Source organism: Hibiscus syriacus, unplaced genomic scaffold (assembly GCF_006381635.1).
Source record: "Hibiscus syriacus cultivar Baekdansim isolate YM2019G1 unplaced genomic scaffold, ASM638163v2 tig00014408_pilon, whole genome shotgun sequence".
NCBI classification, from domain to species: domain Eukaryota; kingdom Viridiplantae; phylum Streptophyta; class Magnoliopsida; order Malvales; family Malvaceae; genus Hibiscus; species Hibiscus syriacus.
The window spans coordinates 19,063-45,209 of record NW_024062325.1 but is presented as its reverse complement, the minus strand read 5'-3'; the positions used below and the strand labels follow the sequence as shown (position 1 = coordinate 45,209).

The 26,147-nt window shown below is 35.6% G+C and overlaps 4 protein-coding genes and 1 pseudogene across 5 annotated transcripts; 2 read left to right on the top strand and 3 right to left on the bottom strand.

Moving 5' to 3' along the window:
- Positions 1-509: 509 nt before the first annotated feature.
- Positions 510-2,694, bottom strand: LOC120207247 (annotated as a pseudogene).
- A 3,069-nt stretch (positions 2,695-5,763) lies between these two features.
- Positions 5,764-17,248, top strand: LOC120207250 (tripeptidyl-peptidase 2-like). The gene is made up of 33 exons (XM_039206763.1): positions 5,764-6,105; positions 6,224-6,302; positions 6,380-6,453; positions 7,156-7,265; positions 7,371-7,451; positions 8,062-8,148; positions 8,227-8,369; positions 8,648-8,798; positions 8,891-9,013; positions 9,282-9,365; positions 9,465-9,652; positions 9,754-9,928; positions 10,014-10,135; positions 10,222-10,301; positions 10,808-10,866; positions 11,101-11,255; positions 11,736-11,914; positions 12,043-12,155; positions 12,230-12,400; positions 12,832-12,960; positions 13,106-13,206; positions 13,314-13,431; positions 13,633-13,712; positions 14,012-14,084; positions 14,366-14,451; positions 14,556-14,607; positions 14,682-14,810; positions 15,060-15,128; positions 15,450-15,542; positions 15,972-16,067; positions 16,169-16,267; positions 16,546-16,638; positions 16,771-17,248. Exons 1-33 carry the CDS (start codon positions 5,904-5,906, stop codon positions 17,077-17,079), a joined length of 3,903 nt encoding a protein of 1,300 aa, XP_039062694.1. The 5' UTR covers positions 5,764-5,903; the 3' UTR covers positions 17,080-17,248.
- A 764-nt stretch (positions 17,249-18,012) lies between these two features.
- On the bottom strand, positions 18,013-19,228 carry LOC120207244 (transcription factor LAF1-like). Its single transcript, XM_039206759.1, has 3 exons — positions 19,016-19,228; positions 18,773-18,902; positions 18,013-18,648 (listed from the first exon to the last, which is right to left on the bottom strand). Exons 1-3 carry the CDS (start codon positions 19,149-19,151, stop codon positions 18,036-18,038), a joined length of 879 nt encoding a protein of 292 aa, XP_039062690.1. The 5' UTR covers positions 19,152-19,228; the 3' UTR covers positions 18,013-18,035.
- Positions 19,229-22,871: 3,643 nt separating this feature from the next.
- On the top strand, positions 22,872-24,118 carry LOC120207242 (F-box/LRR-repeat protein At3g48880-like). Its single transcript, XM_039206757.1, has 3 exons — positions 22,872-22,948; positions 23,082-23,489; positions 23,576-24,118. The coding sequence occupies exons 1-3, from the start codon at positions 22,881-22,883 to the stop codon at positions 24,081-24,083; spliced, it is 984 nt and encodes a 327-aa protein (XP_039062688.1). The 5' UTR covers positions 22,872-22,880; the 3' UTR covers positions 24,084-24,118.
- Positions 24,119-24,240: 122 nt separating this feature from the next.
- On the bottom strand, positions 24,241-26,147 carry LOC120207241 (berberine bridge enzyme-like 18). Of its 2 annotated transcripts, XM_039206755.1 has the most exons (2): positions 24,712-26,147; positions 24,241-24,666 (listed from the first exon to the last, which is right to left on the bottom strand). In XM_039206755.1, exons 1-2 carry the CDS (start codon positions 25,971-25,973, stop codon positions 24,378-24,380), a joined length of 1,551 nt encoding a protein of 516 aa, XP_039062686.1. In that variant the 5' UTR covers positions 25,974-26,147; the 3' UTR covers positions 24,241-24,377. The 2 variants fall into 2 exon arrangements, with proteins under 2 accessions (XP_039062686.1, XP_039062685.1); XM_039206754.1 differs by having other exon boundaries at positions 24,241-26,145.

Below are 26,147 nucleotides of genomic sequence, written 5' to 3'. Positions count from 1 at the left end.
AAAAAATCACACCATAACGTCCGCAACACCTGCAACTATGACGGTAGCTGCAACTGTAATTTAGAACTATAACGCCATTCTATTTTTGGCAAATCAAATGAACCAATCTCAATTTCATATGAAGACTTGGAATTAACCAATTCATTTGTCGGCAAAATGAAAAAAAGGATAAGCCACAACAGAATAGTTGTTCTTCCAAAACTGTAATAAAACTCTGCACGCAATTCTGGGGTTCAGAAGGGAAAAAGAAAGGATTATAAAGAGCAAAGAATACACCAAAGTCACATTTTCTCCTGATGAAGTAAATCTTGAATGAATCATCCCCCCAACCTGCTCAAAATAAAACCAAGAACCAATAAGGCATATTTCCCTGGGAAAATCATAAACACTAGAAAAATTATGAAACTTCTAATTATTTTTCGATTAGTATGAACACATGTTACTTTTTTTTACATAGTTTCTAACATATTAATGTTCAGAAAAAAAAAAGAATACTTGGAGCAAGATAGTTAAGAATTGACCACCTTTGGAGAACTTGAAGCTGGTTTTGAAGGAACTACACAATTGGAATTGGACACCACATCTGGGACTCCAAAAACATTCCAGAATCTTAATGTCTCATCCCCTGCAGCTGAAGCCACCATGCGGCCATCAGGGCTTTGGGCCATGTACAGTACCCTAGATGTGTGACCGGTTAGCTCTGCCATCTTCACCATTGATGGATATTTCCAAAGAGTCAATTGATTCTGAGTAAATCCATGAGAACTCAGAAGCTCCCTTTCATTCTTGCTCCACAGCAAAGCACACACCTGAGAGCCTGTATCAACAGAATTCAGGCATGCACCAGTATGTGTGTTCCAAAACTTTATGGTCCGATCACCACCACCTCCACCAGTGGCTAGCAAATTGCTCTGGAAAGGGCACCAAGCAAGGGCTTTAACAGCAGAAGTATGATCCTCCAACCTGTGCAGACATCGTGTTGGCGAATTAGAAGATGCCATGGACCTATCCCATATGTGAACAAGATTATCATTGCCTCCACTGGCTAGTTGTTGTCCAGAAGCCGACCATTTAAGCCCACAAACCTCTTGCCGGTGTCCTCTGAATGTTTCGACAATGTGAGATCTAATTCTCACATCATTGTTAACAATCTGACCATCCATTCCTCCAGTTGTAAGAATGTGATTGTTCCATGCCATAGAACCCACTCTTGATCTGTGACAACCTCTTAGAGTACGCAGCTGCAGCAACAAAGGAAAAAGTTTGAGTCAGAATAAACAATGGAAGAGCGAAAATATGAAGCTGCACATATTTCAGCAATTTCTATAACATCAAACCTGTCTGTTGGAAGCCGAATCCCGTAGTTCTACTTCAGAATTGTTCAAGCCAACTGCAATATGCCGACCATCAGGTGCCTAACTCACACTTGTTATTGGTCCATTTTCATCATCAACAGTGACGAGTTCCGAGGTAGAACTATCTGAAGCATCCCACAAATACAGTGTTTCCAAGTGCTATTGCTAGTACATTGCTGCTTCCCCAATCCAATAAATTCAGGTAAAAGTCATCAATAAGATCAGGGGCATCCAGTGTTCTCTCAGAGCTCTGAAGAATCACATTCACACCATATTAGTATCTGTAGAACCAAAATTTCCTGAACTAGTCAAATTATGAATGGCATGCTCTTGTTACCTGGGGGATGTGTCTTCTAGGCTTTGCAGATTTGGTCAGATGAACCGAAGTCGAATTCTCGGAAGGGAGATTTCCATTGGTGCTGGTGGCTTGTTCTTGAAGGCCAAGATTCGTGTCCGGTTCACGTTCAAAGCCTCAGCCAACAGCTTCCTGTAGGCCTCCCTGGCAGGCGAGCACACCGTTTCGTTCTCTTTAACCTTCCATCCATCTGATAGCATGCAACAGCATAATCAAAGTCTATCGCTGACCGGTTCGGTATGAATCTGTCCATCTGATAATACCAAAACACATTCAATTTGAATGTCACTACAAAGTCTAGTTTATCAGCTCATAAGTTTAAAGAAAATAACTTCATTTAATCGAAGCTGTTCTCTTAAATCAATTTAAGAAATGAAGGATTATCTAGAAACGCTTTTACCAAACTGAAATCCTCAAAATCAACCACATTTCCGCCATTAAAATCAAATAAAAGCACATTCAATTTGAATGCCATTACAATGTCTAGATTATCAGTTCATAAGTTAGAAAAAAAGTACGTCATTTAATCGAAGGTGTGATTATCAAGAATCCCTTTAGAAACTTACATTATCTTTAGAAGAATTCTTTCTCTGTAGAACCTGTTCTTGAAGCTGCCATTTAGATTGGCCCGTCAAGTTTGAAAAAGAATTCAAAGATCCTGCATCCATAATATCAAGTATCCAAAAGAACAGAGAGAGATACATGTAGTGAAAGATAATTCAAAATGCAATGAACTATCAAAGATCCTGCAAGAAATAGTTAAGTAAAATCGAAAAAAAGTATGAACTTGTAGCCCAGAACCTGCAAAATTCAATTAAAATTTCAGAAGAAAAAACGATAAACGGAAACAAAATCAAATGAAAAACCTTCAAGACAGAAAAACATTAGAGAGAACTGCGATGCGAGAGGAGCTGGAGATTTTCGATCGGGAAATTATTGAAGATGATCAATGAAGGAGTCGACGGAGTTTATACAACGATGCCGGTGAGATTATAAGCGTGGGGGCGTTTGCATTTTGGGGGGATTTTCTAATCCGGGTAAGGAAAATCTTGGTTGATTTAGGGAGTGCTGCAACGGCCCTTTTTTAGGCTTAAATCTCGTAAATGTCCTCGTATTATAACGCAAATACCAATGGAGCCTCTAAAGTCATAATCCAATTATACCCTTAAAAGTTTAAATTCATCCAATTTAACCCTTGCAAAACCAATTTCTTTAAAACTCCCGACGATGTGTTAAATGATAGACGTGAAAAGATGATGGCATTAGGAGTGTATTCGGTTCGGTTCGGTTCGGTTTTTTACCAAAGATTGAACCGAACCGAAATAAACGGGTTTTCAATATTTAAACCGAAACCGAAACCGAATAGTTAAAAAACCGAAAAAATCGAAACCGGTTTTTTCGGTTCGGTTCGGTTCGGTTTATCGGTTTTTCAATAAAAAAATCACTTGAAACTATAATATTTTTTACAAAAATTACCTATTCGGTTCAATATGGAACAAATGGGTTCCATATGAAAAACCCGAACCGAACCGAATCAAAAAAATGAAGCCTTTAAATCAAACCAAAAACCGAACCGTTTAAAGCCAAATCGAACCGAACCGAACTATTTTACTCGGTTCGTGTCAATTTTTCAGTTTTTTTGGGTTCGTTGCTCAGCATGGGGTTTAACTTGTTATTTTTTTACTAGAGATTTGTTGTATCATTCTTCGTATTTCCATATATCAAAATTTTCGGAGAATACTCACATTTGAGGTCCAAGAAGACCATCAGGTCATAGGGTTTTCGAAGTCTAGTATATCTCAAGAACTATAATCCTTTGACATGATCCCGTATGTTTCTTGTGATCTACCATAATTAATTGACAGTTGATCGTATCAGTTAAATCTATTAATTTATCAACTTACGAAATAATCATAATTATTTTTTAATTCGATATCAATATTAAAATCATTATAAAATATCTCTATCAAAATAGAGAAAAGAATATCGAAAGTCTTTTATGTATATTTTACGTCGATGCACATAAAATCACATATGAAGTTTCATTTCATATAAATTAAAATCAATAGGTTTAATATTTTATTTATAGTTAAATATAAATAAATTGTTTCGGAAATATTTTTTTATTAAACGATAAATATGCAGTTATCAAAATGTTTGATCCGCGTACTTTAATATCTTTGTATTTAAAATTAGGGTAAAATATACAAATGATCCTCCAATTATAGGGTACTGATTTATTAGTTTCTTAACTATTAAAAATTAGAAAATGATCCTCCAACTATAGAGTGGTGCCTTGTTGAGTCCTTGATTAAAAGTTACAAAATGGTCACCGACTATTCATTATGTTTCAAACTCATCATTCTCCGTTTAAAAATTGACGGTATTCTAAGTTGAACTTTAACTTGTTGATTGTGATATGATAAAATATGATTCAATATCTCAAAGACTATCATATCTCAGTTATCGTGTTAACGTGCAGCTTAGACAACCCCTAATTTTTAACAAAAAATGACGAATTTGGAACATAATTAATGAATAGTCATGTGACCATTTTGTAACTTTTAATAGTCCAGAGACATAACAAATTAATATTCTATAGTAAGAGGACATTTTATAGTTTTTAATAGTTGAGAGACTTAATAAAATAGTACTCTATAGTTGGGGACCATTTGTGTACTTTACCCTTAAAGTTTATCTCTACATGAAAATGAACTAATACCGATAAACATTTTTGTTTCATTTTTCATACATGACAACGGAGATGTCATACAATACAAGGACAAAATCGGTAATTTAACTGCTGCCAAGGGCCTCTCCGCCTATTTTATATCCAATTAAAGTCCATTTACGTACTAACAATTCCGACTCATAAACAGGTGGCGCATCCTATCATAACGCTTCTATTCCACCATTACAGTCACTAGAATTACCAAAACACCCCTTCTTTTAACTCCAATATAATAAAGGATAAATTACACCAAATATCACTTAGCTTTAAGTGCTATACTGTTTATACCACTTAACTTTTAAAATTTCTAATTATAATTTAAACTTTAGTTATAATTTCAATTATGTCGCTATGCCGTTAAATTTGAATGATACAATGACGTGGATAAAATGACGTAGTTTTGGCAATGATTATTGACGCCTATAACGATATCGCTTTAGGTATTGAACTTTAGAACTTTATCGATTTTGTCTTTGAACTTTTAAATAATTTACTTTTTGACACTGTACTTTTTTGGTCATTGTCGACAACCAACCACCGCTGGTCATCAATTATCTTACGCAACAAGATTGGTAACAAATCATTCATATTTCACTCCTCATTCTTTTTTTTTGGATTTATTTTTCACAAAACTCACTCAAAATTAATGAAAATCCATTTAAAAAATTAACATGTTAATATTTTGATCTCTTTTGATGACCATTTGATGAAGCTAATTTTGAGGTATTTTGTTCGTCTTCTCAAAAAAAGTCTCACCGTTTGAATTTTTTGAAGAGACAAGAAATCTCTCAAATTTAAGAAAACCCCTAGAAACTAGAAAAATGATAGATTTTTTTTTAAATTCCATCGATTTTGAATGTGTTATATAAAAATCTAACCCTAAAAGAATAAAAAGAGTTACGATCATTTTAATACCGACCTTTTCATGAAACAATATCGATGATATACAATAATTGACTGCTAATAATGATCAACAAAATATAGTGAAATCATTAAAAAATTTAATGATAAAATTAATAAATTCATAAAGTTTAATACATAAAATGCATCAATATCACATTAAAATGATATCATTTTATGTATGTCATCGTATTATTTAAATTTTTATCGGCCAATGAAAGAGATAAAGTTAAAACTAAAGTTTAATGTTATAATTGAAGAAAATAAAAACTCAGTAATTCAAACGATATAACCCATAAATTTCAGCTATATTTGATGTAGTTTACCCTTAAACGGAAAGGGCAGAAACGTGACACGATATTTAAGCTGGAATGAAATCCTGAAATCTCTATTTAGCCTTAATATCTCCGCCATTCTGCACTTTCCCTTCTCTACTGATCTCACCGGGCCCAACTGAAAAAGCTCAAATATAATTAGTAATAATAATTTAAAGCGAAAGAGGCGAAAAGGAGCGAAATCATCGAAGCGGAAGCGGGATTCGCGGCGGTATCTATATTCTGCGATGCCTTGTTCTTCGATCGAGACTAGTAATCAGTTTTGCGGTGGCGGCGACGGAAGTGAAGTGAGTGGGCTTCCGCACAATTTCAAGTTGAACGAGTTCACTTTCTTAGCTTCTCTGATGCCGAAGAAGGAGATTGGCGCCGATCGCTTCATCGAATCTCATCCTCATTACGACGGTCGCGGAGCACTAATCGCAATCTTTGGTACCTTCCTTTTGACTTTTAATGATAATAAAAGGATGATATGTAAAAATGAATAGAAAAAGAAAGCTAGGGTTTGATTCTTGATAGTTCATCATTTGATTTAAATTGTTGTTTCCAGATTCTGGTGTTGACCCGGCTGCTGCTGGCTTGCAAATAACTTCAGATGGGAAACCAAAGATCTTAGATGTTATTGACTGGTACTTAAATCCTTTTGGAAACCGGTTATTTACTTCTTTTCGTTTTTCTTATTATTGTCACTTGAGTATTTTTTTAGTACTGGGAGCGGCGATGTTGATACCTCAAAAGTGGTGAAGGCTGATGCAGACGGTAGAATTTGCGGAGCTTCAGGTTGTTTTCTTATCAAGCAACGTGAATAATTTATACATTATAGGGGAAGTCTGATTCAACATAGAAAAAGAAGTGTAACTCAACATGATATGGAAGATATATTATTTTGTAAATAATAAAGGGTATTTTTGTTAGTTTAAAAGATTCTTCACATTTGTGTTTTTCCATGCTTTCGGTTCTACATTGGAGTGGTAGCTAAAACTTACTGTATTAAATGATAAGTGATAGGTTATTCATGCATTCTCTCTCTCAACTGATCAATTGAGACTATTTTCATGTAATTCTCGGAAATTTCCTTAATGCCATCTTTGTTAAGAGAATGTGCGAATCTTCAAATGCATAGAGCATGGTAGATTATTCTCTAATACTTGTGTGGTATTTGGATTCTTGCTAGTGGTCGAGAAGGTGAGAGCTTTAGGTGATTATGTTTTTTGTAATGGTGTTTATCCTCGTTTGAGGGTATTTCGTGTTTTCATATGTAATGAGGCGTTTTATTCAATGAAATATGAGGTACTCTTTTCTTCCTTCCTATGTTCGTTAACATACTTCTTAGTATGTGGACGAATACGAAGGGAGTTTTTAATGAGACCTCCAACTTCTATCAAAAAAAAAATATATACTCTGTGTAGCATAAATAATCATCAATAACGAGTTGACTTTTATTTTCTTATACCATGTTCTGTTTTTTAAAATGAAATATAGGAGCTTCATTGGTTGTCAATTCTTCATGGAAAAACCCTTCCGGTGAGTGGCATGTGGGCTATAAGTTGGTTTATGAGCTCTTTACGGACACTTTGACTAAACGACTTGAAGTAAGATTTAATTTCTGTTAAATTCATCCGAACTTTTTATTGCTATTGGCCTATGATAAGTTGACCGATGATCCAACCATTGTCTTATCATTATTCATGTTGCAGAAAGAAAGAAAGAAAAAATGGGATGAAAAAAACCAGGAGGAGATTGCTAAGGCTGTATTGCATCTTGATGAATTTGACCAGGTTGTTGAAATTTTCACTTGGTAATCCCTTTCTGTATGATCATAGACATGATTTTTTTTATTTCAAACAATTTTTCTTAAGTTTATATAAAACAGTTTAATTGCATGCAAATGGTCAAATTATATATGTACATATATATATATATTTGCAGCCATTATGTGAAAATGAACTAGTTCTTCAAAATTATTTATGCATCTCATGCTGTGACAGTGCTGTATTTGAGAAAGATAGACTTCCATTTGCATATGCCATAAAGGATTTTATATGATTAAAATATATGAGACTGAGGGATGCGTTTTCTCTTTCTTTATTTAACCAAAAAAAAAAGATTACATGCTTTCTATACACTTTTTTCATTCTTTTTTGGTGACAAGTAATCAGTTTACCCTTGTTTTATTCATTCATCAATAATCATGCTTATGCTTCAAAATATGTTCTTTTTCTTACACGATAAAAGTAATGTTTAGGGATAAACAGAAAAATCTCGTGCATCTTATGGTTTCTGTGTTGCTTATAGCATTCACTGGTTGGTAAACTCATATCATCATACTTGTGCAGCATGCATTTGTTACTATCGCTGTGTATAATAGGTTACAATGTGGATATGCAGAAACATACAAAGTTGGAGGATCCAAAATTGAAAAGGGCTCGTGAAGATCTCCAGAATAAAATAGACATCTTAAGAAAGCAGGGTGATGTGAGTGCCATGGATTTATTGATCACTTCTATTTAACTAATTTATATTGTTCTAAGCATTCCCATGTTCATGTGCTAGAGTTACGATGATAAAGGTCCTGTTATAGATGCTGTTGTATGGCATGATGGAGAATTATGGAGGGTTGCTCTTGACACTCAGAGTCTTCATGATGATCCTGAATGTGGGAAACTGGCTGATTTTGTGCCCCTAACTAATTACAGGTTTCCATCTTTTTTATTAATCTTATCACCTGGTGGCTAATCTTTCTTTAGTAGATATTTACATGAAGGCAATGAAATAGTTTTTAATGATGGAAGAACGCTAATACTGATGCAGTTCTATGTTAAATCTGATTTGGTTGGTTGCATGTGGCATTCTATTTTCATATTATGTCATATTGTTAAGAACATGTCTTGAGTAAATTGAAGTGTCCCTCTTTGGTTTTATGCTTTGTACTTCTGGAAAAAAACGTAATTACTCCCCTGAAACCATCTTGCAGGATTGAACATAAATATGGCATATTTAGCAAGTTAGATGCTTGTACGTTTGCTGTTAATGTGTATGATGAGGGAAATATCTTAAGTATTGTTACTGACTGCTCTCCTCACGCTACTCATGTTGCTGGTATTGCTACTGCTTACCACCCAGAGGTACTTCAAGCTTAACTAACTGGTTTATGCCCCCCTTTTTTTTCTTTCTGAATTTCAATAAAAAATGTCTTTTGATTTGCATGATGGTATAGGAGCCCTTATTGAATGGTGTTGCACCTGGAGCACAGTTAATTTCTTGTAAAATTGGAGACTCGCGCTTAGGTTCAATGGAGACTGGAACTGGCTTGACACGGGCACTGATAGCTGCTGTGGAGGTGGGTAAAAGTGCATTTTTATGATAACCGTCTGGCATGTATCCAGGCTGTGTTCCATACTTCAATATGAACACAAAATATGTTCATTTAACTGTCAATGTATATGTGCATTTAGTACTGATGGGTAGCCATTCTAGCATGTCGTCTCTCAGTCAAGTACTGCAAATGATATTTGAGTCTCCTTTTGTCCATGTGTGATATCACTGACTTAAATATATTGCATTTTAATCCTTACCATTTGGTTTTTTACCTCCTTTTCCATTGACAGCATAAGTGTGATCTGATCAACATGAGCTATGGAGAAGATACATTATTACCTGACTATGGACGCTTTGTTGATCTTGTCAACGAAGTAAGAACGCCGAATTTTCCAATTGGCACAATTTTTTATAAGTTCACCTTAATTTTCATCTCTGATATGTTATGGGTGCCATCCTTGTGTCTTATTTAGGCCGTGAATAAGCATCGCTTGATATTTGTGAGTAGTGCTGGTAATAGTGGGCCAGCATTGAGCACAGTTGGTGCTCCAGGTGGTACCTCTTCAAGCATCATAGGAGTTGGTGCATATGTCTCTCCAGCAATGGCTGCCGGTGCTCATTCTGTAGTTGAACCTCCTCCTGAAGGGCTTGAGTACACTTGGTAAGATAATTCCAATTCTATCATGTTTGGCCTTCAAACATGATGTCCCACATTTTTCTTGTTTGTTTCTTACTCATTGAAATTGGTTGCGATGGATGCAGGTCCAGCCGAGGACCAACAGCTGATGGAGACCTTGGAGTTTGTATAAGTGCTCCTGGAGGGGCTGTTGCTCCTGTTCCTACTTGGACTCTCCAAGGGCGCATGCTCATGAATGGAACATCAATGGCATCTCCATCTGCTTGTGGGGGAATTGCGCTGCTTATTAGTGCCATGAAGGTCTTTTTCTGGATTATTTGAGGGTTCCCCTCATTTCCCCTTATGTTGTTGCGTGTAAAGGCAGATTATTTAATGTTACCTGCAGGCTGAGAGAATTCCTGTGAGCCCATATAGTGTAAGGAAAGCTCTTGAGAATACATCCATTCCTGTAGGTGGTTTGCCCCAAGATAAGCTAACCACTGGACAAGGGCTTATGCAAGTTCACTCGTAAGAAATTTGGCCCCTAGCCTTTGCTTCTTTATATATATAGTTTTCTTAGTTTTGAACTTATCTTGACTCTTTATGTTTGACAGAGCATATGAATATATACGGAAGTCTCGGCATCTTTCATGTGTTTTTTATCAAATAAAGGTCAATCAGTCTGGAAAATCGAGTAAGTTGAAGTTGATATGCTGACAATGTTATCCAGTATTCAATGTGTTTGGTACTATTATACCTAGGTGCCCAATAAATTTGTGGATGTTCATCGAATATCAGTGGCAATCTGCAAACCAATTATAGAAGTGTTATTTTTTTTGTTTTAAATTTATAGACTCTACCTAGTGCTGAGAGCAAGCGATGATAACTTTTTATGTTTTATCTAATTTCTGAGGACGTACATTGATATTGGGGATCAGTTTTTTGCTGATTTTTGTTTAACATCCTGTTTGTTATGAGCATTCATTTAGAGAATGAGACCGTTTAGAAGTTTGAGTCCTCATGATGGATTCTAGATGATTTGCTATGGTACCTAACTGTTTCTTGCATCAGTTTGACCTGAGGAGGCGGTGGTTTAGTGGCATAAGGTGGCAAAGTTGCTGCTACCTATTCCTTTGCATATTTTTTGGTCCATCATATTCATGCATTTACGATTCATGTGATGGCGTATTTCACTTGCAGCTCCTACATCGCGAGGTATCTACCTAAGAGAGGCTACTGCTTGCCAACAATCTACTGAGGTGTGATGATTTATATAATTGATAAATTTTATATTCATGGCTATTTTTGTCTTTGCTTTCCATTTATTACTAAATTATAATGCGGTACTCCTTTCTTCATGTGTTCAATTTTTATAGGTAAAAAAATTTAACTATTTCGCTTTCTGATCTCTCTCACCACTGTGGCCCACTTACAACTTCATGTTTTCATCTTATCCTTGAGTTATAAATTTGCTAAACTTATATTTTATATAGTGGACAGTGCAAGTTGAACCAAAGTTTCATGACGATGCAAGTAAATTAGAAGAAATGGTTCCCTTTGAGGAGTGTATTGAGCTATGCTCTAGCGATAATGCAGTTGTGAGAGCACCTGAGTTTCTTCTCCTTACTAATAATGGGCGCACCTTCAAGTTAGTAAATATCATCACTATCCATGTGAAAGTGTCTATTCTAATAATTATGTGCAGTTTGGTTATCAACTCCATTTTTTATTTATTTTCATTCATTGTTGTGAGTTATTTTACAAAAATATGTTTATTTTGCAACCCTCTTGTCAGTTGTACAACGGATGAATCAATTTTTTTTATGGTTTTCTGTTAAAGTTGGGTCCCTCCACCTCTTGCTAATTGGTTTTTGGTTTGATTCTGAAGTGGTATTAGATTCTGGGGTTTTTTATGTTGTTCTACCTGCATAACCCCATGAAGAGGTCGATGACTTCCAGTGAAGTTGTCCGTGTGTAGGTCCTATCAGATATAGATGAGGAGTTTTAAGTAGTGTTATCTCACACCTGTTAAGTATTTGGGTGTCTGGTGGTTTTAGGGAGGATGCTAAGCACTGTGATCTTGGGAGATTTCTTGTTTTACAATGGTGCATTATTTTCTCCTTTTCAGCATAGTTGTTGATCCCACCCATCTTGGTGATGGTCTGCACTATTATGAAGTTTATGGAATTGATTGCAAAGCCCCATGGCGTGGTACCCTGTTCAGAATCCCGATTACTATAACAAAGCCCAAGGCTGTATTGAATCGACCACCACTGGTTTCTTTCTCAAAGATGTCATTCCTTCCAGGTTCTTTGGCACAGAATTGAACCCAGCTTCATTTTACGCACCTTTTATAAGTTAAAGAATCTTTTCATGCTATTATTTTTCCATGAGTTGATTCATTCTTTCCCTTTGTGGTTGTCTTGTTTAAATAGGCCACATAGAACGGAGGTATATAGAGGTACCACTTGGTGCTAGTTGGGTTGAGGCTACCATGAGGACATATGGGTTTGATACTTCTAGACGATTTTTTGTTGACACTCTCCAGGTATGAGTGTATAGCAGTGAAAACCCATACTAGATTGACCTAGGCCTTGACTTGACTTGTTTTGAAATATGCAGATTTGTCCATTGAAAAGGCCTATCAAGTGGGAAAGTGTTGTAACATTTTCTTCTCCTACTGCCAGAAGCTTTGACTTTCCTGTTGTTGGTGGTCAAACAATGGAACTAGCAATAGCCCAGTTTTGGTCGAGTGGCATGGGAAGTCATGAGGCAACTTTTGTAGATTTTGAGGTAATTTCTGTTGAAAAATGTAGAAACTTTCTCCGGTTAAGAGCTTTTCTGCAATAATAATTAGTTGATTGATTTTATTTTATATTAATAACCACCGCTTCTATTATTTTTCGGTTAGTGAATATTTGCCACCCTAGAACATTTTGTTGAAATGACTTTTTTTTCTTTCAATTTTCTAAATTTCTGATTTCTTCTGTTGATTTGTCTCCCCAGTTTGGGTGCATGCCTATGTCAAGAGGGCTTCATTCTACTTAAGTTTTGTTTTAGTTTTGGCTTGTGAAAACCTTACAAGTATATGGTACATATTTACTGTTGCATGCTCTGCAAGTTGTGGTATCTCAATGAAGAGAACTAGGGAATTACATTTTGTGTTGATAAAATGATCTTGCATTTTGATTCTTATATTTCTTTTTTCTTAATGAATGATTTAGATTGTCTTTCATGGAATTGGAGTCAACAGAACAGAAGTAGTCCTAGATGGAAGTGAAGCACCCATCAGAATTGAGGCTGAAGCCCTATTGGCCTCAGAAAAACTTGCCCCTACTGCCACTTTAAACAAGGTAATGCAAGCTACTTGTACAGTGTAATGTAGGTAATTTATGCTTTATCTTTCTATATATTTTTTTCTTTCCTTTTGATGTGCTTGCTCCAATTTAATAAGACATTCTTTTGAATTTTCCGATTCTTATCATGTTCAATATGCAGATAAGAGTTCCATATCGACCTACTGAGGCAAAACTTTGTACTCTTCCGACCAATCGTGACAAGTTACCATCAGGGAAACAAATACTGGCATTGACATTAACGTGCGCTTTTTCTTCGGTGGCTTGTGAAAAATTCAGTTTATCATGTAGTCTTTCGCTACAACTAATGTGCTTTCTCTTTTCTTTACTTTATTTTTTTGCTTCTATAGTTATCGCTTTAAATTGGAAGACGGGGCAGAAGTGAAAGCTCATATTCCACTTCTCAACAATCGTATATATGACACGAAATTTGAGTCCCAATTTTACATGATTTCTGACACAAACAAGGTACAGTTGCTACTGTAAATCATTTGAATCAATAGCAACAAATCTGGGAACTTATGCTTTATTTCATATCAAGTAGAATCTGCATTTTACAGTTCCAGTGCTTGAGGCATATGTCAAAAATCTATTTTACCATAACTGGATTTTTAATTTGCACCTACTTATGTTGACCTGTGGGAATCTTTTTGCTTGCATCAATTATAGCGTGTATATGCAATGGGTGATTGTTATCCAGACTTTTCAAAACTTCCGAAGGGAGAATACACGTTGCAGCTGTATTTAAGGTACATATTGATATACTTTTCACTAAATATTTCATGTATTGTGGCAGATGCAGTGTTGCTACCTGGATGGAGGATTTTGAATGTCGGTGGGGATTGTCTCCTCCCTATATACTCAACAAAACTCCTCCATAAGCCGTCTGTTCCGGTTTTAGCTAACTAAAGAAATTCCTGAATAGTATGACTTATCTTGTAACATTGGAGTTTGCTGCAAAACATGAATGTTCATTGTATCAATCTTCTCTAACAAGGTGCTATGATCCTCGTTTGCCTTCTCTTATATTGACTTAATCTTGTTTCAGGCATGACAATGTCCAGTACTTGGAAAAAATGAAGCAATTAGTTCTATTTCTGGAAAGGAAATTGGAGGAGAAGGTAATATTGTGCCCTTGTTTGTTTTCTTTATTTTTGTTATAGATGGCTCTTATAATTAAAGAACTTTGTAATTCTGCTTCCATATTATGAGGCATGGATGCAAAAAATGGTTGTCTTTTAGGCCATGTCATTTTGATATTAGACTATAGCATACCAATAGATGCGTTTTCAAATTGTTCTAAATTAGTGTTGATTTCTTTACTTTTTGTCATCTTCTATGGCTGTTTGGAGAGGTTTATGAGCTACGCTTATTACTATGCCTGTGGCTATTTTGAAACCAGGACATTATTCCATTGAACTTTTTCTCTGAACCAGACGGCCCTGTGATGGGAAATGGTACCTTTAAATCCTCTATTTTGGTTCCGGGGTATGTCTAATTTCTTAGATATATCATTCATCCAGGCCACCCACAACAATTATATCCAAGTTTTCTTATTTGTACTCTAATGAATTTGAACCATTGTTTTCCAGTAAAAAGGAATCATTTTATATAAGCCCACCAAACAAAGATAAGCTCCCAAAGGTACATATTTTATATCTCTGGTACTTAATTAATAGCTTAGAAGATTTAAAGTAGCACTTGAATTATTCCCGCAGAGTTGCTCGCAAGGATCTGTATTGATAGGATCAATATCTCATGGGAAGCTATCATATGCTGAAGATGGCAAAAGTCAACATAACAATCCTGTATCCTATCAGATCTCTTATGTTGTACCACCCAGCAAGGTTGTGATACCTTTGTCTCTACCTACGGATTATATACTTATTTCTATTATATCTTTTATTGGTACATTTTGGAAAGGCCTATTAATGCTTTGATGGTTAAGTGATTCACTTTGGAGCTTTACTTTCGTGTTTTGTTTTCTTTTACCCTATTAATGCTTCTATGTTCAAGTGATGCACTATGGAACTTTACTTTTTTGTTCTGTTTTCTTTTTTCTTCTTTTGCCATGGCTAATGAGATTTTGTTGTCAGATTGATGAAGACAAAGGCAAAGGTTCATCGGTTAGCACAAAATCTATTGGTGAACGTTTAGAAGAAGAGGTACTTGAAAAAATGTTCATGTTAAACTTGATATTTGATGATCTAATAGTTGTAAAATTCTATTTCATCATATTTTTTAATTGTAGCAAACCATAATAATTTATTATATTAACTTGATGAAGTTTTACAAAAAATATATATTCATGATCACATTTGGTGTTCATTGCTTCAAATAGCACATTTAATTTTCAAGATTTTTACTATCGTATAGTATTAATTAAGATAACAGAAACAAATTTAATCAAGATTAATTAGCTTTTTGAAACATTTGTTTTACTGGTTTTTGCATATCGAGTAATGCTTGTTCAATACTTCAATCAGGTACGAGATGTGAAAATAAAGGTTTTCGGAAGCTTGAAGCAAGATACTGATGAAGATCTCTCCGAATGGGAAAAATTAGCTCAATCTCTCAAGGTAAGAGCTCTGCCCTTTCTTTAGTTTAGGTTTATTCTGTTCAAAGAGTTGAAACGCTTCTTTATGATTCATCTTCTCTCCCTAAGCATTACTTTCACCACTTTCTGTCAAAGTGTTTCTGGGTTAGTGGGTACTATAATCCTAGTCTAGCTTATAGGCTTTATTAGCAAATTGGCCCCCAAACTATACCCAATTCCCTGATTTGTACTAATTTTGTTAGAAGTTGTACCTAAACTATCATTTTTCTCATTTTACCCCCCAAAAAGATTGTATGACATCTGTTAAGAATGTGTCATGTTCTTATTGTCTGTTTTTAGTGCAATCTGGGAGCACATTGAGAGTTCAGTGATCAATTTACTAATGAAGCCAGCATATACCATTTAGACTGCTTTGTACCTATTTTGATATGTATCATGTGTTCCTTGGCAGTCTGAGTACCCTAAATACACTCCATTGCTTGCTAAGATCTTGGAAAGTTTGCTTTCAAGAAGCAATAGTGGGGGCAAAATCGACCATTACAAAGAGGTGAGTTGTATGAAAAGAAGATTTTGGAATGAAAATACTGATGACTCACTTTAATTGTATAAAAGTTTGTTTTCCTTAACTAAAGCCATTTAACTTTGCAGGTTATAAGTGCAGCAAATGAGGTGGTTGATAGTATTGACAGAGATGAATTGGCAAAATTCTTTTCACTTAAATGTGATCCTGAGGATGAAGATGCAGAGGTTCGGTTTTAAATCGTCACATTGCCCTTCCCTCTGCCCTTTCCATCATTTTGCTTTTACTATGCTGGTCAACCTCTTAGTAAATTCAACAAAATGATATTCAAGTAAAATTTGTAATTTTCTTGATTTTGTTTTTCAATGTTCATGATGATCTTCAATGTGTTTCTTGTTCTGCAATCTCATTTATGCTTTTGTGTTGCCCTTTCTAGTGCATCACTAGGTGTTTTGCAATTGTGGTTTACACACTAAGTTGCGACTCCGTTTTTTTTTTTTTCCAGAAAATTAAGAAGAAGATGGAGACGACTCGTGATCAATTAGCAGAGGCACTTTACCAAAAAGGACTGGCACTGGCTGAGATTGAATCTGTAAAGGTAATGATTGGTTTTTCAAATTGCGGAGACTGATTAAATTCTTTTATTGAAGAATGGGCTGGTATGTCATATCTGCAATTGTTATGGTAGCTTATGCATTAGAATTTAAAACTATGATCATTGCCATTACAGGGTGAGAAAGCTGGGGGCTCTGATCAGCCAGATTTATTCGAGGAGAACTTTAAAGAGCTGACAAAATGGGCAGATATAAAGTCATCAAAATATGGCACTGTCTATGTATTGCATGAGAAAAGGTGGGGAAGGCTTGGAACCGCATTGAAGATACTCAATGACATGATTCAGGATGACGGATCGCCTCCGAAGAAGAAGCTCTATGAATTGAAGCTGTCTTTGCTTGATGATAATGGATGGATCCATTTATCAACCTATGAAAGACAATGGATGCATGTGCGGTTCCCACCGAGCTTACCCCTGTTTTGAGGTTTGACAATATTACGAGACCCGAGTATCTGTTAGTGGTGAACCTGCTTTGGTGCCAGTTTCAGTTTGGCAAAACGTTGAACCTTAGGAAGATATGGAATGGTAGTTTCTGTAATAATAAAATAAAAATGTCGAATACTTGTTCGTTTGTGTTGATCCTTACCGTAGAGAAAACATGTAGCTACTAAGTGTGTGCCACTAAAATGTTGGTTGACACCGTTATAGCTTTGTTATAACTTTGAACAACGGGATAATGAATGCTTTCAACAACTGATCGTCATCTCTTATACGGTTATACGTTTTAAGAATCGCGCTTGGAGATCACTATTGAAGACCTAAACTATTTCACCAGGAACCCTGTTCCAAGGAGTAACAACTAACAACTAACAATGTCGAACAAAATGGTTTGCTAGGGTGTACGATGAATGTAAGGTGAAATTCTCGGAGCTAAAAGCAAAGAGGAACTATCTTCTCACAGTTTTCAAGATTCAGGACCAGCAAGTGGTGATTGACAAGCTTGGCAGCCCTGCAGAAATCTACAACGATTTCACTGCGCCTCTGCCTGTTGATGTATGACAATATACCGTCTTCAATTTTGATTTTGTTACTGCTGAAAACTGCCGGAAAAGCAATTTTTTCTTCATTTCATGGTCACCTGATGCATCAATTGTTGGGAACAGATTCAAGACGGAATTGGATGGAATACAAGTTGAGTTGCAGGCAACTGATCCTACTGAAATGAGTTTCTTCATTATCAATCTTGTTCTTATCAGTGTTCCTTGTTCAGTTAATTCATATAAATTTAACAGGTTCGATATTTGGATACCGTCGAAAAAGGTTCAGAAATGTAAAATTTTACTTGTTAATAAAGAACAATTCAAGATACAATCTATTTGGAATCTGTAATATTGACATTAACAAAGGGCGTCTCCCGCAACAACTTCATGGAAGAAGTATCAACTCTGTAATAGAAACAAATTGTAAATCTGCCCATAAATGTACATTACATCGTTGTTCATATGGAAATCACTGTTTATGTCATCCCCTGATACAAGTCCCACGAGTTCGTTTCCTGTTCTGAACTCGAATTGCGAGTTAAGCATTTCATTCATTGATGCATTGCTTAGTCCATCGTGAAGATCATTGCCGAGTGATCCTAAATATGCATCCATGATAGGGTCCTGGAAGTTTGAACTCGAACCGAAATTAAATCCATCCGAGATACCTGAACTCGTAGAGCTTCCGCCTTCTTGATCGACTGGAAGCCACTCCGCGAATATCGGCATCGGGCTCCTGTAAGGCTCTCTAGAGAAGTTAAAATGTTTTGCAACAGCTTGGTCCAAGGGTGCTGCAATATATGGGAAGGATTCGAAACTTGGCATTTTCAGGTCTTCAGGAGACAAAGTGGAATCCGTGTTATCTAAGCTTGATGTAGTGGTGCATTGAATATTCCTGGTTTGAGCTTCCAATTCTTCATCTTTTGCTACTCTTTTCTTCAGATATGAATGCCAGTAGTTCTTGATTTCATTATCAGTCCTTCCAGGCAAACTTTGTGCAATTTGGGACCATCTAGTCAATGACAAAACATGCCATCCCATTATTAGTTCAGGTTCTGATTCTTTGTTTTTCATGAAGTAATTTTACTCGACACTTGTTCGAATATAAATAAAGAGTACAAAATCGGATCACTTACTTGTTGCCTAACAAATGGTGAAGGGTTAGGATTGTGTGCTCCTCTTGTGCCGAAAACATGCCTCGCTTCAAACCGGGTCTCAAGTAATTAATCCACCTTAATCTGCAGCTTTTCCCATTTCTTTGTAGACCTGAATACATATATACATACATGCATATACACAATCGTAAATACGTACATACATACATGCATGCATTTACACACATACATATCATAAATGATGAAAGGGATGAAGAAGTAGACCTGCATTGATGGAAACAGTGGTCCAGCAACCATGGCCATGTTTAAGGACATAGTTTCTGAGCTTAAGGTCTTCTTCAGGTGACCATAAGCCCTTCCTGTGCTTAATTCCTGACTTCTCAGACGATTTGGAACCCATTTTTTTTGCCTGAAACTCAGAGAAATAAGCAATGAGGCTGAATAAGGCAAGCTACAGGAACATCAGCAAAAGTATTAAATAGGCAATCCCCAAAAAGATCATTAAATTATAAAACAAAGCCAAGACTAGTTTATGCTTAATCATTTTTAAAAAGGAAAAAAACTACGAGTTAATTGAAGAAAATCAGGGACCAAGTAGAAAAAGATAACTAAACATAGGGACTAAAAGTTAATTTGTCCTATATGAATTTTTGAGTTGAGAAAATGTCAATGTTACCCTAATTTTAAAAAGCAATATTGCTTAATTACACTCTTATTGACTTTATAATACCTAACCTCTAAGGTCTTTGTATCACTTGTTGGGAAACTAAACTACAAATTGCATATATTCAATATATATATATTTAGAAAATTACATCTTCCAGGCAATCATAATAATTTCTTTATAATTTCGTTGAAATTGCTTCTGGCTCTTTAGGTTTTTCAGACTTCATTAATCTTGATAATAACTTTTTTCAAAGTTGGTTACTATATACACACACACATGAAATACCGTAGTTTTTTTTTAGGGTAAAGAAAGTAAATGATCTCCAGACTATATGGTACTTCTTTATTAAAATTTTTTATTATTAAAAATTATAAAATGGTCATTCGATTATGATGTGTTACTTTGTTGAGTCACTTAAATGTTAAAAGTTATAAAATGATCACTCGACTATTCATTATATTCTATATTCGTTAAAAATGGGCGATTGTTTAAGCTTGACGTTAACATGATGAATGGGATGTGATAGTCGTTTAAGATTTTGGGATCGAATTTTATTATATCACAGCCAACAAGTTAACATTAAGCTAAGACTATCGTCCAATTTTAAAGAAAAAAGACGAGTTTGGAACATAATGTATAGTCAGGTGACCGTTTTGTATCTTTTAATAGTCGAGAGATTTAACAAAGCAACACTCCATAGTCGAAGAATCATTTTATATCTTTTATTTTTCTCTTATCAATAAAACAAAGGCTTAAGAGTCACATTTACAACTGTAATACACCTAATTTATCATTTTCGTCCCTGTCGTATTTTCACATCAATTTAACCTTCAAAGTTGTTTAATTGTATCATCTTATACCCTACCCCTAACTTAAACCCCTAAGTTAGGATTTAGGGTTTAAGGTTATGTGGTTATGGTTTAGGATTTATTGTTTATAATTTAGGGTTTTACGTTAGGGATAATGTATAGAATGATGTAATTGAGCAACTTCAGAATCTAAATTGATGTAAAAATATCATAGAGGCAAAAATAATAAATTGAGACTACTACGGGGCAAAAGTTACTCTTTCACCTAAAAAAACAAAATAAAACAAAACAAAACTATCAAGTGAGTGATTTATTTGATAAAATCAATCAACATCAAGACGATGATTAAATCCTACAAATTTAATTAACCAATGAAACTGATTGGATTAAATCATTAATAAGGTATGTGATGTGAATAATTTATAACTCGTTGCATATTAATTACTTCACTTTGCTAATTTTATTTTATTTTAAATAAAATAATAAAAAGGATGTGAGCTGGTTTTCTTACAAAGCAATCGTTTTAATATCCCATCTTAAATTTCAATCAAATTAATTGGTGCATAAATTTGACCATCCAATTATTTATTATTAATTAATATAAAACAATGTCATGCAAATAATTAAAAAAATGTGTGTTACATGCTTTGTTACAATATTGATATTAATATTTATATATGTCTCTAATCATAAAACAATGGATCATGGATTAATAGAATTAACATCATTTATGCATACATTTCATATTTAATTAAGTAAAATAAAAATAATAATAAATTTGGTTATGTCAACTTTATCAAGCTCTTGTCAATTTGTCCTTTAATTAAAGTTTCTTCACCCACTAACTAATCTCCATTATTTATTAAATTTGTCTAACACCCTTATATTTTTGTAGTAAACTACGCATTTAGTACTTAAACTAATCCATTTTAGTATTTGAACTTTTAACTTTTTAAAACCATACCTAACACTTAGTTTTTGTATTAAAACGGATCAAAACTGATATTTTATGTAATAAACGAGTCAAGTTTTCAACGGTGAGGTACTAAAATGAAACAAAAAACCAAATGTTAGATATGGTTTTAAAAAATCATACCTAAATTTTATGTATGATTTTAAAAAAATTAAAAGGTTAAATATTAAAACGGATAGTTTAAGTACTAAACGCATAATTTACCCTATAATTTTTTTCCAATGTCTCTTTATGGGATTTATGAACTGTCCATTACAAGCGTTTCCGAATACACATGCCAAAATGAAAGAGCTAAAAAGATTAGGCAGAGTATACAATATCGGACTATATTATTCTTATAACGTAGATAGAAGAAAATATTTTACGTTGAAAATATATTATAATTTTTTTAACAAATGAATGTGTGGAGTGATAAAATATAGTGATGAATATTTAATTTAATAAAAAAAATAAAATAATTTGAATTAATTAAATCGAATCTACATTCACATAATTTGAATACACATATTTATCTGTGATCCTTATAAATAATACGAATTCAGAAATATATATATATTAAAATACCAACGTTTCGTGGTGCTTACACAATTTACATATGTAAGCTTTTCTCCTACCAAACTTTGGGTATAAAAAAAATGACGAAATCAGATAATTTCAACTTCGACCTACCCCTATTATACCTATTCTTTCAAATCCTGATAAAGTCTAATTAGGGCTCTCCTACATGTTTCAATTGTTTGAATTTTCCATTTGATTGGAGACTCAAATTATATACACCTATGCATGTATATAATTGTTGATAAATCGGGCAAAGTAAATGAAAGAACACAAGAATTTTAACGAGGTTCGGTAATGTGCTTACGTCCTCGGTGCCTAGGCGGCGCTAGAAAATTTTTATTCAATGATAATAGGTTTAGGTTACATCTCTATTTATAATAGAAAATCCTGATACATAATTACAAAATTAACCCTGTACTGTACCGCGGGGCCACAGTCCCCGCACCCCCAACTCACATAATCGTAACCCCCTCTACAAGACTTTCTTTGTAAGGACAGTTGATGTTCGCTCACTCCGCTCCATCCCCTATCCTCTTTACCGGTATATTTATGAGCCATACCTTACAATAATTTTTATTAATTTTTTAAATTAAAAGATATATAGATTATTTTAGATAAAAGTTTATTATGTTTTTATTGGTTCGGCCTATAAAATTTTCTAAATTCGTCACTGCATAAATGATTAATATATATATATATATACACACACAAGATATTATGATAATAGATTAACTATAACATTTTTCAATATCAAATCTGATATAGTCAAAGAAAGGAAGAGCTGTAAATGGATATCGGGCTATTTGAGTTGGGTCTTTAATCGGACCAGGATTGAGCAAAATGTGTAGTTGAGTCGAAGCCCGGCAATGCTTGACGGTAAAACGAATAGTCTGAAGGTTGGACACGAAGAAGCAAGGCAAAAGCATAGTGATCGAAAGTTGGAAACAACCGACACCGAATCATCGGAAAAACCGAGAGAACGTTAATCGGAAAGTTCTACGAAAATGCTCAAAACTATATGAAAATGACTTATCTTTTTCAATTTAAAAGAGTTGATAAACAAAAGCAATAAGAATTCAATTCACTTGGTTAAGATGAGGTGAAAGCTCAGAGGAAATTCAGATGATGTTTCGGCAAGAACAGAGCAAAGTTCACTGTTGGAAGAATGCTGAATTCATAATTGTCCTAAGGTAACGGTCCTGTTGTATATGCATAGATCAGTGAAGCTCAGGTAAGAAAAAAAGCACATCTATATAGGTTGAAGCTTCTTTCTCAAGTACATAAAACACTAAACCTTCTATGGTGCATGTCTGTGATATATAGGCTTGATGGTGCTGTGAAACTCGTCGGAGACTGCGAAAAATTCGTTGGAATGGAAGAAAGTGTGCGTGTTTCAAGGAGATGGGAGGACTTGGACACTGATATCTTGGTGAAGATCTTCCGGTGTCTCGACATCAATCAGTTAACATCGGGCGTTGCTCATGTCTGCAGTTCGTGGCGCATGGCCTGTTGCGATCCTCTGCTCTGGAAAACACTTGATTTATCAGCGATGAGGTCAAATTTTATCAGAATTGTGTCGGAGCCTTACGTATATGTAGATGTTTGTTCCGAAAAGAAGTTGACCCGTTTGTTGAAGACATCTTTGAGCCTCAGCCAGGGAAACATACGGACCTTGATTTTTCACTTCAATCTGTACGTGAGCCATGAGCAATTGACATATACTGCTGAAAGGTAATTTTATTGAGCTTTTACATACGGGCCAGATTTTCACTTGGTGCATGCATTGGAAGGCGATCTTGTGTTTTTCTTTACCGCAGGTGCCCGTGCCTCCGACGGCTTGTTATGCCGGCTTGGAACAGAGTAAATAGGACCGGAATATGCAAAGCGATTTGCATCTGGAAGGATCTCGATTCCTTGACAATGCCTAGCATAGCAAACCCTCGATATCTCATGGAAGAAATCGCCAATAATTGCAAAAATTTCAGTGAACTCAAGGTGATGGGACCTTTGGACAATTCATTTGTTGCTACAATAATAATGTATCTACCGAAGATAAGGGTTCTGAGCCTCCGCTGCTCGATGCTTCTGAAGGATACCCTGATCTCAATCTTGGACGACTTACGAAACCTAGAAGTTCTTAACATATCTCATTGCCTTGTTATAGAAATGCCACCTCGGCCTTCTCGGCTACGCGAATTCGTTACGTGCATGAAAGACTCTTGCATCATGTGTCAGCGTACCAGAAACGATGAAGGGCTCATGAGGTGGTACCAGTATGAAGAAGGGCTATGGAAAGCTGACAAGGTTACCTCGCTTTCACTTTGATTTCAGCCTTTCACTCTGTATTTTGTATGATTAGATCTGATTCATTTCAATACAATGTTATCTTATAAAACCGAGCTACGAAAATCTCTGTAGTATATAAGATGACTGCGTGCAATAGAATTAAATAAAGGTATAAAACACAAATCACTTTTGAACTTGATAACTTTATTCAATTTGCCCCCTAAATTTATAGAATCAAATACAGATTGAGAGAAAGAAACTCCCATCAAAATCTTTATTTAGCTATCCTCTTTGTATCTTAAGCTCTTAGTGCACTTAGTTTCCAAGATGAGTCTAGTACAGGGGAGGTATGCTTTGTTCATGCTTGAAGAAATTTTCTGGATCGATCATAGTCTTCACACGCGCTAATTTCTTAAAGTTGTTCTTGAAATATTTTCGACCCCAAATACTTGCTTGTGCATAGCTGGTATGACCTATATTATTAGAGCCAATGTCGAGATCTCGAAAGTTAATATAAGCTGCTCGTGGAGATTTCGAAACGAAAGGAGTCATATAATCATAAGTTCTTCGAGCCCAGTCGAGGTATCTTTGGGAGTGTATGTTGTCTTCTTCTTGCCAACCCACGTCGTAAAAGATGTGGTATAAATTTCCTGCTCTATGCGGAAATGGTGTCGCATTCTCAGGAATCCGATCCATGATTCCGCCGTATGGAACAAAGACTAGGATGGTCATTGCGGCAGCATCGTCGGTGAGTCGAGAAAACAAGCCATTCAATCCGGTTTCAGGGATGGGATCCTTTACGAAATCGGCTTTGACTTTGTAGGCTGGGCTGGCAATGGGGACCCTAGCAGTCGTATTAAGCAGAATCTCCAAGGGTTGGTTCTGGATTCCGTTGTTTAAGATAAGGGCTTCGACGAAACTCATTTCAGTGCAATTTTGTCTTGTCAGTCCAAGCTCGGGAAATCTTTGCTTCATTAGTGGAAGAAGCTCGTCAATGGTGCCGAGAAACAATGAATTAAAGGCGGCTAGAACCGTTTTCCTCCCATCTTGAGTTGAATTGATGCTTCTTACTATAACGGCTGGGTACACATCGTCGGGAAGATTAGGAGCAATGTACTGCCATCGATGAAGGAGTTGGGTTGCGTTTTGCTCGAGGGTCCGGGTGACGGAAAATACTGTCACGTTTGCAGGAACGGGAACAAGACTTAGTTTCCACGCCAGGACGATCCCAAAGCTTCCGCCACCACCGCCTCGAATAGCCCAGAACAAATCTTCCCCCATAGTTTTTCTGTCAAGAATCCTTCCCTTAACGTCGATGAATTGAGCATCCACCACATTGTCACCGGCAGTGCCGTATTTTCTGATTAGTAACCCTACACCTCCACCGCTGATATGGCCGCCGACGCCGATTGTATGGACAAAGGCAGCTGGGAAGGATAGAGTTCTACTCTTCTCTGCAATCCTATAGTAAAGTTCACCGAGCGTGGCACCGGATTGAACCCATGCAACTTTATTTTCTACATCGACATCCACTGATCGGAAGTTAACCAAGTCGATGACGACGAAGGTGACTCTGGAGACAAACGAAAGACCTTCGTAATCATGGCCGCCGCTTCTGGTTCTTGTTTGCAACCCATGTTTTCTGGAACAATAAATGGTGGCTTGGATGTGGGATATTTGTGTTGGTGTTACAATGACCAAAGGTTTTGGGGTATCCGTTGTGTTGAACCTGAGATTCCATAACCTACCTTCCAAAACAGATTCATATGAAGAATTTGTTCGAGTGAAGATCACTCTGGAAATAGAAGAGTCGTTTGAACGAAGGGAAAGGCAGTGGAGAAAATTCTCATGAGGCAAAGCTGCCAATGAAAACGAGAAGAGAGCTGCCAAAACAAGAGGGATTAACATCGAAAACTGTGGGGGCTTCATTTCTTAAGCTTATTTGTGTTTTCTGGGTATTCAAATCAAACTAGAAAGCTCCATATTTGTAGTATGGATTTGCAGAGAGCAGCGATGTGTGAATTATTGATGTTTATCAAATATTTTAAATTGAGAACCCTATAGATGAAGTTGAAGCTTTCATATATGACTTTTAAATCTTTC

What these genes read in the sequence shown, in the direction of transcription:
- LOC120207250 (XM_039206763.1), top strand. Translation starts at nt 5,904, where the DNA reads ATGCCTTGTTCTTCGATCGAGACTAGTAATCAGTTTTGCGGTGGCGGC. An exon ending in TGCTTATTAGTGCCATGAAG is followed by an intron (nt 9,929 to 10,013) that starts GTCTTTTTCTGG and finishes TGTTACCTGCAG; the next exon opens with GCTGAGAGAATTCCTGTGAG. An exon ending in AAAGATGTCATTCCTTCCAG is followed by an intron (nt 11,915 to 12,042) that starts GTTCTTTGGCAC and finishes TTGTTTAAATAG; the next exon opens with GCCACATAGAACGGAGGTAT.
- LOC120207244 (XM_039206759.1), bottom strand. Translation starts at nt 19,151, where the DNA reads ATGGGTTCCAAATCGTCTGAGAAGTCAGGAATTAAGCACAGGAAGGGC. An exon ending in CACTGTTTCCATCAATGCAG is followed by an intron (nt 18,903 to 19,015) that starts GTCTACTTCTTC and finishes ATATGTATTCAG; the next exon opens with GTCTACAAAGAAATGGGAAA. An exon ending in CACCATTTGTTAGGCAACAA is followed by an intron (nt 18,649 to 18,772) that starts GTAAGTGATCCG and finishes GTCATTGACTAG; the next exon opens with ATGGTCCCAAATTGCACAAA.
- LOC120207242 (XM_039206757.1), top strand. Translation starts at nt 22,881, where the DNA reads ATGATGTTTCGGCAAGAACAGAGCAAAGTTCACTGTTGGAAGAATGCT. An exon ending in GAATTCATAATTGTCCTAAG is followed by an intron (nt 22,949 to 23,081) that starts GTAACGGTCCTG and finishes TGTGATATATAG; the next exon opens with GCTTGATGGTGCTGTGAAAC. An exon ending in TTGACATATACTGCTGAAAG is followed by an intron (nt 23,490 to 23,575) that starts GTAATTTTATTG and finishes TCTTTACCGCAG; the next exon opens with GTGCCCGTGCCTCCGACGGC.
- LOC120207241 (XM_039206754.1), bottom strand. Translation starts at nt 25,973, where the DNA reads ATGAAGCCCCCACAGTTTTCGATGTTAATCCCTCTTGTTTTGGCAGCT.